The sequence below is a fragment of the Mobula hypostoma genome, chromosome 2, assembly GCF_963921235.1.
Source record: "Mobula hypostoma chromosome 2, sMobHyp1.1, whole genome shotgun sequence".
NCBI lineage: Eukaryota > Metazoa > Chordata > Chondrichthyes > Myliobatiformes > Myliobatidae > Mobula > Mobula hypostoma.
The window spans coordinates 10848626-10861120 of record NC_086098.1 but is presented as its reverse complement, the minus strand read 5'-3'; the positions used below and the strand labels follow the sequence as shown (position 1 = coordinate 10861120).

The 12495-nt window shown below is 44.7% G+C and overlaps 1 protein-coding gene across 2 annotated transcripts in view; it reads right to left on the bottom strand.

Annotated features, from left to right (window-relative positions):
• The window catches only part of gprc6a (G protein-coupled receptor, class C, group 6, member A), a 44722-nt gene extending 32492 nt beyond the window's left edge, over positions 1 to 12230 (bottom strand). For both annotated transcript variants that reach the window (XM_063070153.1, XM_063070160.1), the window contains exon 1: positions 11990 to 12230. In XM_063070153.1, the coding sequence (XP_062926223.1) occupies positions 11990 to 12183 (194 nt within the window). In that variant the 5' untranslated portion in view covers positions 12184 to 12230. The remainder of the gene's footprint in view (positions 1 to 11989) is intronic.
• Positions 12231 to 12495: the final 265 nt, after the last annotated feature.

Below are 12495 nucleotides of genomic sequence, written 5' to 3'. Positions count from 1 at the left end.
GTGGAGGCTAAGACATCGGGTATATTTAAAGCTGAGGTTGATAGGTTTTTGATAAGTCGGAATGGCAGAGCAGACTTAATGTCGTAATTCTGCTCCTGGGTCTTATGGTTTAATTGTGGATTGACCAAAAATAGTGAATCACTCAGCCCAGTGCCCACTGTCTTAACCGTGTTGGATCCACTGCTACAAACTACAGGGTGCCTACTAGACAAGGACAGTGTGGCTGAAGGCTCCAGTGTTCATTGAGTAACCTAGGTGAGCAGAATGAAAACCAGATTAAAGTTAGCATCATTTATCCCATTTACATTGAAACACTGAGCAAAATGCGCTGCTTGCGTCAAAAGCCAACGTAGTCTGAGGATGTGCTGGGTGCCTCCTGCAAGTGTCACCATACGCCTGGTGCCAACATGGCGCTGTGTACAACTTACTAACCTTAAACCACAGGTCTTTTGGATTACGAGAGGAAACCAGAGGAGCGGGAGGCCACCCACTTGGGGAGAACAGACATATACCTTACCGACAGCGGCAGGAATTGCCCCCTGATCACTGGCGCTGTGAACATTACACTAGCTGTTACTCTACCAGGCTGCCCCACAGGTGGTGGATGGTCGTATGAACAGCCAGTACGTATCACAAGTCCTGGTTATGTGACCACTGACACCAGGCAGACAATCTCTGAAGAGTATTGATAATGGCTGGGGTCACCCGACTTGTAAAGACACTGCCCAGAAGAAGGCAATGGCAAACCACTTCTGTACAGAAATTTTTCAAGGACAATCACAGTCATGGAAAGACCATGATCACCCACATTATACGACACAGCACATAATGGTGATGACAGCTTTTCGTTGTTTGAATTCAACACTGACCTGCTCTAAGGCATTCTGCATGACCCAGGTGCCTCTGATCAGCTGTTTAGCTACTTAAATGTTAGAGTTATTTTGTTGGCCCATAGCTCTGCCAGGTATTGTTTCTCTCTCAGTCTTTAGTACCTGTCATTGCCAGTATGTGTGACTGGTTCTACTGGTTTGTCAATCTCGTCTCTAATTTAATTCCTGGTTTCACACTCGAGGGCAAACACAGTATATCTCTCATCAACCCCCCTCTCCTGATGCTCTTCCTCCTTCCCATTGTCCCATGGTCCACCGTCCTCTCCAACCTTCTTCAACTCTTTACCTTTTCCACCTATCACCTCTCAGCTTCCAACTTCATTGCCACCCCCCATCCCACCCACCTTTCCCTTCACCTGTCAACTTGCCACGTGTGGTCCTTTCCCTCCCCTTACCTTCTTACTCTGGCTTCCTCATTCTTCCTTTCCTGTCCTGATGAAGAGTCTTGGCCTGAAACGTCAACTCTTTATTCCCTTCCACGGATGCTGCCTGACCTGCTGAGTTCCTCCAGCATTTTGTGTGCTGCTAATCATTTCTTTGCTCCTTCTGGACCTTATGCTGGCTCCCAGCTCTTTAGTTCTCAGCCTTATAATCACCGCCCAGATCCAAAAGGTGATCACTGATGAAGATAATCACCTTTCAAAGTAGGATGGTGTGGTAGCGTAGTGGTTAGCACAATGCTTTACAGTACAGGCAACCCGGGTTCAATTCCCAACGCTGCCTGCAAGGAGTTTGCACGTTCTTCTTGTCGGTGTCAGTTTCCTCCGGGTGCTTCAGTTTTCTCCCACAGTCCAAAGACATACCGGTTGGGTTGGCAGGTTAATTGGTCATTGTAAATTGTCCTGTGATTAGGCTAGAATTAACCCAGGGGACTGCTGGGTGGCATGGCTCGAAGGGCTTCTTCCATGCTGTTTCTCAATAAATAAAAAGAAATAAATCTTTTCGTTGCAAGCCATCTTCTCTAACCCCTATTGTCTGCATCCTCTGCGTTCACCAAAGAAGCGGGGCTCGATACAAGTGTTACTAACTCTAGCATTGATCAGCCTTGTCCACACCCTCCAATGAGCCAGCGTAGACTCATGGAAGCATTGAAAAGTGCAGCATTGAAAGTGGCCCTTGGCCCATTTAGACCCTGCTGAACCATTTACACTGCCTGCTCTCATCGACCTGCATCCGGACCATAGCTCTGCGAGCCCCTGCCATCCATGTACCTTTTCTTAAATATTGAAATAGAGTTTGCATGCATCACCTGCACTGGCAGCTCGCTCCACACTCTCATGACCCTCTAAGTGAAGAATGTTCCCCTTAAACTTCACAACTTTCACCCTTAACCTCCAGTTGTTGTCTCACCCAACCTCAGTGGAAGAAGCAACACACATCAAAGTTGCTGGTGAACGCAGCAGGCCAAGCAGCATCTATAGGAAGAGGCGCAGTCGACGTTTCAGGCCGAGACCCTTCATCAGGTTAGTCCTGACGAAGGGTCTCGGCCTGAAACGTCGACTGCGCCTCTTCCTATAGATGCTGCTGGGCCTGCTGCGTTCACCAGCAACTTTGATGTGTGTTGCTTGAATTTCCAGCATCTGCAGAATTCCTGTTGTTCTCAGTGGAAGAAGCCTGTTTGCATTTACCCTGTATATATACCCCTCATATGTTGTATACCTCTACTAGATCTCTATCAAAATATGTTCTGACTCCTCACACTCCAGTCTTCCATCTTTCCTTGCCTGAATCACTCAACTTGATTCTCTCTCTGACATGGTAGCAGCCCTTTTCATTAAGACAGCAGGATTAGCATTATTTGTCACATGTATAATAAACACCCATCGATGACCAACGCAGGAGAAGGATGGCATTTTTCCAGTGCCAACATAGCATGCTCACAACTTATTGACCCGTAGGTCTTTGGAAACTGAAGAAAACACATGTTGTTATGGGGAAACATACAAACAGTGACAGGAGTCGTACCCTGACCGTTGGCACTATAAAGCATTATGGTACCACGCCACTCCTATGAAAGTCACTGATGACATAGTATGTGGTGACGGCAAAGACTATTCAATTCTCTAAACCTTTGATGGGACTAGTTTCTTTCTTCCCCCTCCTGCTGTCAAGTTCCATGAGACCACATTTGGAATATTGTGTTCATTTCTGGTTGTTTCATTGTATTTATTGAGATACAGCACAAAATAGGCTGAGTGATATAGGGCTTTTCTCTCGGGAGCAAAGGAGATGCGAGGCAACTTGATAAAGGTGTATAATATTATGTGAGGTGTGGGCACATGGCCAAGTGGTTAAGGCTTTGGACTAGCGACCTGAAGGTCGTGAGTTCGAGCCCCAGTCAAGGCAATGTGTTGCGTCCTTGAGCAAGGCACTTAATCACACTTTGCTCTGCTGTATGGGTCCTCATGCCCTTCCCTTGGACAATATTGGTGCGGTGGAGAGGGGAGACTTGCAGCATGGGCAACTGCTGGTCTTCCATACAACCTGGCCCAGGCCTGCGCCCTGGAGAGTGAAGACTTTCCAGGCGCAGATCCATGGTCTCGCGAGACTAACGGATGCCTAAAGGTAGGGTGGACAACCTGTGCCCTTCTCCCAGGGTGGCAGATGGCAGTGGACACCTTTTTAAGGTGAGTGGAGGAATATTTAGGGGACATATCAGAGGCAGATCTTTTACACAGAGAGTGGTAAGCACATGGAAAGTGCTGCCAGGGTGGTGGCAGAAGCAGATACATTAGGGACATTTAAGAGACTCTTAGATAGGCACATGGATGTAAGAAAAATTGAGGCCTCTTGGGGCAGGGGTTAGATTGATCATGAAGGTTTGTATCAGCTGGCAGTCTCATACCCCAGCAAAATAGGACCAGACTAAGCCTGTCCTGGCAGCAAAGTCAGCTCCGTCAAACTGAACAGATGAGATCTACCGTGAGATTCAATAGGCGGTACTGTCATGCTCCGTGGAGAGCGAAGGGTATGACAAGGTGTCATGGTCATCTACTGCAAACAAGGAAGACCCCAGTCTGTGATACTTGTTCGTACCACTGGACCTGGACTTCTGAGGTCAAGAGAGTGGAACTACTCCAGTGCAACGGCTTTTCCACTTTAAAAACTCTCCTGCACAGGTTTCCCGTCATCGTCAGACATGACGGACAACCAGCAGGTTTATACAGGTTGGCACAGTATTGTGGGCTGAATACTCTGTTCCGTGCTATGTCCTATATTCCTCCAGACATCCTGATCCTATTTTTGTCTAATCATTGGTAATCAGCGAATGCTTTCATTGTCTTTCTCATTTCTCACTGCAAGCTGTAACTATCTTGGAAATGTTTTCCTACTGTCTAGAAGTTTCCACGCTAAACTCAAAAGGAGATTTCAAGCTTATCTGATATAGGTATCTACGGGTACCCTCACTATGGAGAGATTATAATCTTCAACAACTACGTTACTTCCCTGTCTAGTCTCTACGGCAGGGTCTAGCTGTTAATATCTAATATCTGAGTAGAGGGGCTTCCCTCCATACCAAGCAGATGTTTCTAGCTAACGAAGTCAATTAGACACAAATTATTTTTTTCTTAACTAGCTGGTGGTGTAGTGGCATTTGCACCAGACTTCGAGGTGAGTGGACCTGGATTTGAGTCCAGCCGGCTCCCTGAGCACTTTCCACTCGTGCTGGGTTGAGCATCAAGCTGGCAACTCCACCTCGTAAAAACTGACAAGTGCTAAAGAAAGGGCAAGGTTGTCACCCGAAGAGCCATGAGGCAGGAAGAGGAACAATTTTATTTTTAATTATATATGCTTAGCTTAGACAAACAATCCTGAACACACATTTAAAGAGGATTTTTCAACCTTCATTATTAAAAAGAGGATTTCTGATTTATAAAGATTTCAGAATTACAAAAGATTTATAAACTACTGTCACCCGGTCTTCCTATCGTTCTCCCTGTCATTCCTAAAAATCTCCAACGGTTTCTAACATTTATGCTGTTGCTACTAGTTGACATTATCTGCATGTGATGGTCTTCAGATACCTTTGCTGGGACAGAGTAATTCACACAGATGATTTAAAGGGTTTTTGAGACAGCGATCTCAGACACTTATGATTAATGCAGTAAGGGCTGATTCTCTGAGTACACAAATATACCAACTATTGATTGATCAACTATACCTGTGACCATGTTTGATGTGCTAAGCAACAACATCAGTCTGGTCTGCAAGCTTCCTTTAACTCAGTCACAATGGCACAAATAACTTAGCCAGTGTTGTCTGGTTTGATGCAGGCCAAATAGCATATCCCTGCTATCTTACGTTGATTAGATATTGGCCTACAAAACCTCACTGTTAACTTGTTTGGAACAAGAGGCTGAGAAAGGAATGTTTGTTAAAAGTTTAACTTAGTCACAAACAAATCTGTCTCTTTGGAAATGTCATGCTGCTGTGCCAGAAAGCTAAGGCTGGCGATAACCATCTTGAGCCCTGGAAAGTGAATATCTATTACAGTTCTCAACACTTCCTTCTGTCTAAGTTGTTGGTCTAGTTCTCAGATATCAGACAAGCAGATATTTCTTGACACTAAATATTGGCAAGACCAGAACCATTACATTCAACCCGGATGACAAACACCACTGCCTGTTCATTGGCCTTCTATTTCTCCCAAGGTCATCATCTGGAGCTTAATTAAAATTATTACTAATGGTAAAATTATTTTCCAGTCCTATAGCCAGATGACCACTTTCCACTTTTATTGTCAAGATTAAAGTTTATTGGTCAGCTGTACATTGAAACATCCAGTGCAATGCATTGTTTGTATTAGCAACCAACACACCCAAGGGTGTGCCTCGAGGTAGCCCGCAAGTGTCGCTACACATTCCGTCACCAATATAGCATACCAGCAATGCTCGGCAGAATGAGTCAGAGCACAATAAGCAACAAACTACAACAGCATAAGCAAGCCCTGTTCCTCCCTCCCACTCACGCTCATACACAATCCTTTAACACAAGTCAGGTCTCCAACCACCAGCCTTGGGCCTGTGACACCAGGCCTTGACTTCCCCAGCAGACTCACAGGGATTCACTGCTGAACTTTAGGCCTGTCACCTACAAAGCATGCCTACAATCTCCAATGTACAACGGTGAGTGAGTGAGCAAGTGAGGCCCTCTGTCGGTCTTGGTCAACCTTGGATGTTGGATCTAGCTGTCATACGCAAGCCTGGGCAGTACAATATGGAGATCAAGCTGCTGCCCAAGGAGCAAGCTCCCCCTATCCACGCATCTGATGAACCCAAAAGAATGGCAGAGACTGATGGTTTGGTACCAGCAATGTCGCAGGAGTTGCCAGTCAGTGTTGAACTCAATGTAGGACTGCCTTAGGGACTTCAGCTCCGGATCTTTCCTTGGGATTTACTCCTGAAGCCTTCCCCATGAGTGTGTATAGCCACCAGGCAGTGGAGGTTTGAGATCAGAGTTCTCCTCCTCCTGAGTGAGCTGCCAACCATGGTTGAAGGGCACCATCTGCCCGAAATGACTGGTTTTAAGTTGCCAGTAACCTGCCTTTGCCCATTCTGCTGTCAGTAGAAATGGTTCCGCTGGGCTTAGTATCTAAGCCACATGTGAAGACTAGGAGCGGACTTGGTTGTCAGAGGCTATTTGAGATGCACGTCACTGAGAGCATTTAATAGGTAGTGGGAGCTTATTCCCACTACCTGCCCCTGGTTATAACAACCTTAACGAACCACAGAACAATGCAAGCAGCAACAACAAAACCAGAACAAAACGACAGATCAAAAGAAAATCAAACCCCTTTACCACCCCTCACACACACAGACAGGCCTGTAACCCCAGGACAGGACAGGGAAATAATTTCCGAGCCAAGCAGAGCACTTCCATATCATAATGTTCCTATCAAACAGTCTCAGCAAATGAAATAAATTACTCTGATGCACAAAAAAACCCCAAGCACAATGGCCTTAAACATTCTAATGAAGCAAGAAGAAACAATGGATGGGGTCGAGTAGAGCACCAAAAGAACATTTCAGTCATAACATGCCACCTCTGCAAGCTTCCTGAGTCAGAGCTGATACGGGGTGTGCTGGAGGCAATCATAGTAAAAGATGCAGCCTCCAGAATTCAATACAATCACGGCTGCTTATCTCCCTCAGAACTATATTCCCAGATTCTCCTGTCATCTATTCATACCTCTTGTCCTATGAAAAGACCAGAATATAAAAGCCGGGATGTAATGCTGAGGCTTTATAAAGTATTGGTCAGATACACTTGACGTGTTGTGAGCAGTTTTGGACCTTGTAGGTTCTTGATGAGTAAGGGCTTCAGAAGTTATGGGAGAAGACAGGAGAGTGCAGTTGAGAGGGAAAGTAAATCAGCCATGATCGAATGACAGAGATGAGACTCCGTGGGACTACGTTCTAATCCTGCTCCATTCTCTTTGGTCTTAATGCCTTATGCTCATATTGATCCCGGGTATATTGTCTTAGGTTAATTATTTTCTTCCTCGTTTTCAAAGCCTTCATTCATTACGTTCCGTGTCGTATGACGTGGGTGATCATGGTTTTCCATGACCATGATTGTTCTTGGCAAATTTTTCTACAGAATTGGTTTGCCATTGCCTTCTTCTTGACAGTGTCTTTACAAGACGGGAGACCCCAATCATTATCAGTATTCTTTAGAGATTGTCTGCCTGGTGTCAGTGGTCGCATAAGCAGGACTTGTGATGTGCACCAGCTGCTCATACCTGCTCCCGTGGCTTCATGTGACCCCGATCGGGGAGCTACACAGGTGCTACGCCTTGTCCAAGGGTGACCTGCAAGCTAGCAGAGGGAAGGAGCACCTTACACCTCCTCTGGTAGAGACGTATCTCCGTCCTGCCACCAAACCGGTATTAATGTCCTTCACCCCTCATTCACAAAAGTAAACCACAGGGTTTCAAAGGAGCATTCTCAACCAAATTTTAATTTAGTACCAAAGAAGACATAACAGGACAGATGATCAATAACTTCATGGAAAAATATGGCTTTATGACTGATCTTCAGACTGGAGTGAAATGGTAAATCAGTAACGTTCAGGGTGGGTGGTATTCTGTAGCTGAGCTTCTGGTCAATAAACAATGGAGGTGCCAGTAACGTATTGAAGAAAACTGGGGCGCAGAGGAGCTCAGAGTTCGAAGAACCCACAGAGCTGTGAGATTGGAGATGACCACAGAAATCTATTGAGAAGGGTCCATTGAAGGATTTGAGGACAAACATGAGTATTTTAAAACTTTCTCTCCCCCTCCCCTTCCTTCTATTCCCCTCACTGTCCTCTTAACTTCTTCTTGTCTGCCTATCATCTCCCCCTGGTCCCCTCCTCCTTCTCTCCTCTCTGATCTGATTCTTTTTTCTCCAGCCCTTGACCTTTCCCATCCACGTTGGCATCTCCTGTCACCCTCCAGCTGTTCTCCTTCCCCTGTCCCCCTCCTTTTCACTCTGGCATTTTCTCCGTTCCTTTCCAGTCCTGAGAAAGGGTCTCGGCCCGAAACGTGACTCTTTCATGCTGCCTGACCTGTTGAGTTCCTCCAGCATTTTGTGTGTGTGTTGCTTTGGATTTCCAGCATCTGCTGTTTCTCACGTTTCTAAGTATTTTGACAGGAGCAATGACAGAATTAACTGTAAAGATGGTACAGTCAGGAAAAGCCCCACACCCAAATCTTTTACACTTAAGCATCTCTGAAATGGCTTCAAAAGCCACTTCATTTCATCAAACTAACAAACAATAACCTGTAGGCAAAGCTTAGGGATAGTTATCCTTAGCTTTTATACTGCAGGTTTAATATCACTGAAATATGTCATGAACAACAAATTTCATGACATATGTCAGTAATTTCCCGGACCCAACATATCGATACAACTACAGAGACGGTATGACAGTGGAGGCATTTCATTAGAGTTTGAGGAGATTTGGTATGTCACCAAAGACTCTCACAAATTACTACAGGGGTACCGTGGAGAGCATTTTAACTAACTGCACCATCGACTGGTATGGGAGGCCCACTGCACAGGATAGAAATAAGCTGCAGAGCGTTGTAAAATCAGTGGCTCCATCATGAGCACTAGCCTCCGTAGTATCCAGGAGAGCGATGCCTCGAAAAGGGGGCATCCATCATTAAGGACCCCCACCATCCAGGTCATGCCTTGTTCTCACTGTTACCATCAGGAAGGAGGTACAGGGGCCTAAAGGCACACACTCAGTGATTCAGGAACAGCTTCTTCCCCTTCACCATCCAAAATTCTGAATGAACCCATGAACACCACCTCACTATTTTTGTACTACTTATTGAATTTAACTATTTATATACTTACTGTAATTCACGTTTTTTATTCTATTATTTTGTATTACATTGTACTGCTGCTGTGGGGACATCGAATTCCATAACATATGTCGATGATATTAAACCTGATTCTAATTCTGATTCTAAATCTCTATGGTAAATCATGCATAGGCGTGTAGATGCATTACTGAAGGATGTACCTTTGCTGCTAATTAAAAGATTTGGATCAGATCCTGGGAAGGCTGTACCGAAGGAGGTGTAAGGTGCTCCTTCCCTCCGCTGGCCTGCAGGTCACCCTTGGGCAAGGTGTAGCACCTGCTTAGCCCCTCCACCCCGATCAGGGTTCATACGACCCATGGGTGGTCGTATGAACAGCTGGGGCATATCTCAGAGTCCTGGTTATACGCCAGGCAGACAATCTCTGAAGAGTATTGACAATGGCCGGTGGTGGGGGGGGGTCACCTGTCTTGTAAAGACACTGCCCAGAAGGAACCAATGGCAGACCAGTTCTGAAGAAAAAATTGCCTACAACAATCATGGCCAAAGACTATGATCGTCTACGCCATATGATACGGCTCATAATGATGATGTCATACGGTATGGCACATAATGATGATGAAGAGGATCACAGCTAATATGCTCCCCATGTAACTGTGTCATCAGGGGAAGACTCTAAATATCTATGAACGTTAAAGGAATCTTTGCAGCTTTGATCTGAATTTTGTAATCTTATGAACTGCCCAATGCATTCCTGGCACCAGCCTACCTCCCATCAAGGAGATATGTACAGAAAGGTGTCAGAAAAGGGGAATTAACATCATGAAGGATCCCAGCTACCCTGCTTATGGACTGTTCGTCCCACTCCCGTCAGGGAGGAGGTTACATGGCATCCATGCCAGGACCACCAGACTCAAAAACAGTTACTTTCCAAAAGTAGTACGACATCTCCACCCACTAAGCAAGCATGCAGGTACAGCAGTCCGTGAAGAAAGCTGATGGCATGCTGGCCTTCATAACAAGGGGAATTGAGTATAAGAGCAAAGAGGTCCTTCTGCAGCTGTACAGGACCCTGGTGAGACCACACCTGGAGTACTGTGTGCAGTTTTGGTCTCCAAATTTAAGGAAGGACATTCTTGCTATTGAGGGAGTGCAGCGTAGGTTCACAAGGTTAATTCCCGGGATGGCGGGACTGTCATATGTCGAAAGATTGGAGCGACTGGGTTTGTATACACTGGAATTTAGAAGGTTGAGAGGGGATCTTATTGAAACATATAAGATTATTAAGGGATTGGACATGCTGGAGGCAGGAAGCATGTTCCTGCTGATGGGTGAGTCCAGAACCAGAGGCCACAGTTTAAGAATAAGGGGTAGGGCACTTAGAACAGAGCTGAGGAAAAACTTTTTCCCCCAGAGAGTGGTGGATATATGGAATGCTCTGCCCCAGAAGGCTGTGAAGGCCAAGTCTCTGGATGCTTTCAAAAAAGAGATGGATAGAGCTCTTAAAGATAGCAGAATCAAAGGTTATGGGGATAAGGCAGGAACTGGATACTGATTGTGGATGATCAGCCATGATCACAGTGAATGGCGGTGCTGGCTCGAAGGGCCGAATGGCTTACTCCTGCACCTGTTGTCTATTGTCTATAACTCACTCCTCCACACCCCAGACTACCACTACTTTATCAATTCCTGTCAGAGTCACCTTATACACAGGCTCTCCTGTGCCTAGTATCACTTTATGGGCATACAATTAATCTAAGTATATAAGCTGTCTTATGTATTTATATTCATTGTAGTTTTTTTATTGTTGTGTGCTTTACCTTATTGCATTTTCTTTTTGTGCTGCATCGGATCTGCAGTAACAACTATTTAGAACATAAGAACACAAGAAATAGGAGCAGGAGTAGACCACCCGGCCCATCGAGCCTACCCCACCATTCGATAAGATCATCGTTCTCTTTCACACATGTGTACTAGAAATGACATTAAACAATCTTGAGCAGCACACACAAAATGCTGGAGGAACTCAGCAGGTCAGGCAACATCTATGGAAAAGAGTAAACAGTTGACGTTTCGGGCCAAGACCCTTAATCCGTGTGAGTTGCTGTGGATTTCCTGCATCTGCAGATTTTCTCATGATTGTTAAACAATCGTGAATTTATTTCTATCATAAAGAGTTGAGCTGAGTTGAGAGTTAAAGGACAAAAGTTTAGGGGTAACATGAGGGGGAACTTCTTTACTCAGAGAGTGGTAGCTGTGTGGAATGAGCTTCCAGCAGAAGTGGTTGAGGCAGGTTCGATGTTGTCGTTTAAAGTTAAATTGGATAGATATATGGACAGGAAAGGAATGGAGGGTTATGGGCTGAGTGCAGGTCAGTGGGACTAGGTGAGAGTAAGAGTTCAGCACGGACTAGAAGGGCCGAGATGGCCTGTTTCCATGCTGTAATTGTTATATGGTTATATGGTTATAAAGACAGAATTATTTCCTTGACTTAACGCATTAAATAATCAAAATTTAGTTTGTATTACTAACTCTAAAAGAGATGATAGAATTGAACTAAATTACTCGTGTTACAGAATATACTACCATGGTCAAACAATATCACCTCTTCCCTCTTCACTATAAGAAAAAAAAGCAAGGCAGAAAATAAATTTGTATCACTTGTCTTACTTTATGCCATTTATTAATTCATGAATTACTTTTCAAATTTAAACTGATGGCTTCATATGCCCTACAGACTTTAGTTAACCTAAAATGCCTTTGATAATGTTTTAAATCAGTTACTCACTCTTTGCAAGTTTGACCCTCTGGTTTTTTGCTATCCAGTGCATTTGTAGTCTTCACGTGCACTGGGAAGAGACCTCCAATCATGATATCACCTGGAGACGAAACATGGTAAGATTCATACGTAGCTTTGCAAGTACTTGGAGCTTTGTTCAATGAGGCAGACACCACAAACAAGGCGAGAATTAGAAGTGCCATTATGGGAAATTTTGCTATTTTCTTTCTAATTGGAGTGGTTAGCTCGGGTAGTGATTACCTATAAAGAGTTCACAAGTTCCTGGTATCTCACGGTTACATAGAAAACCACGTCGTAAATATTTAACCACACCTTATTTAAATCTATTTTAGCTTCTCCTGTTGGTGCAGTAGGTGATTTCCTGGATTGCGGAAACACTATCGGTGTCAATCAAACAAGCTCTGTGGATTCGCATTATGCAGGCATTAAATTATGATTTTATATTATGTTTCACTGGGTTATTCTTAAGCTGATAAATAGTCAACATTAAATGA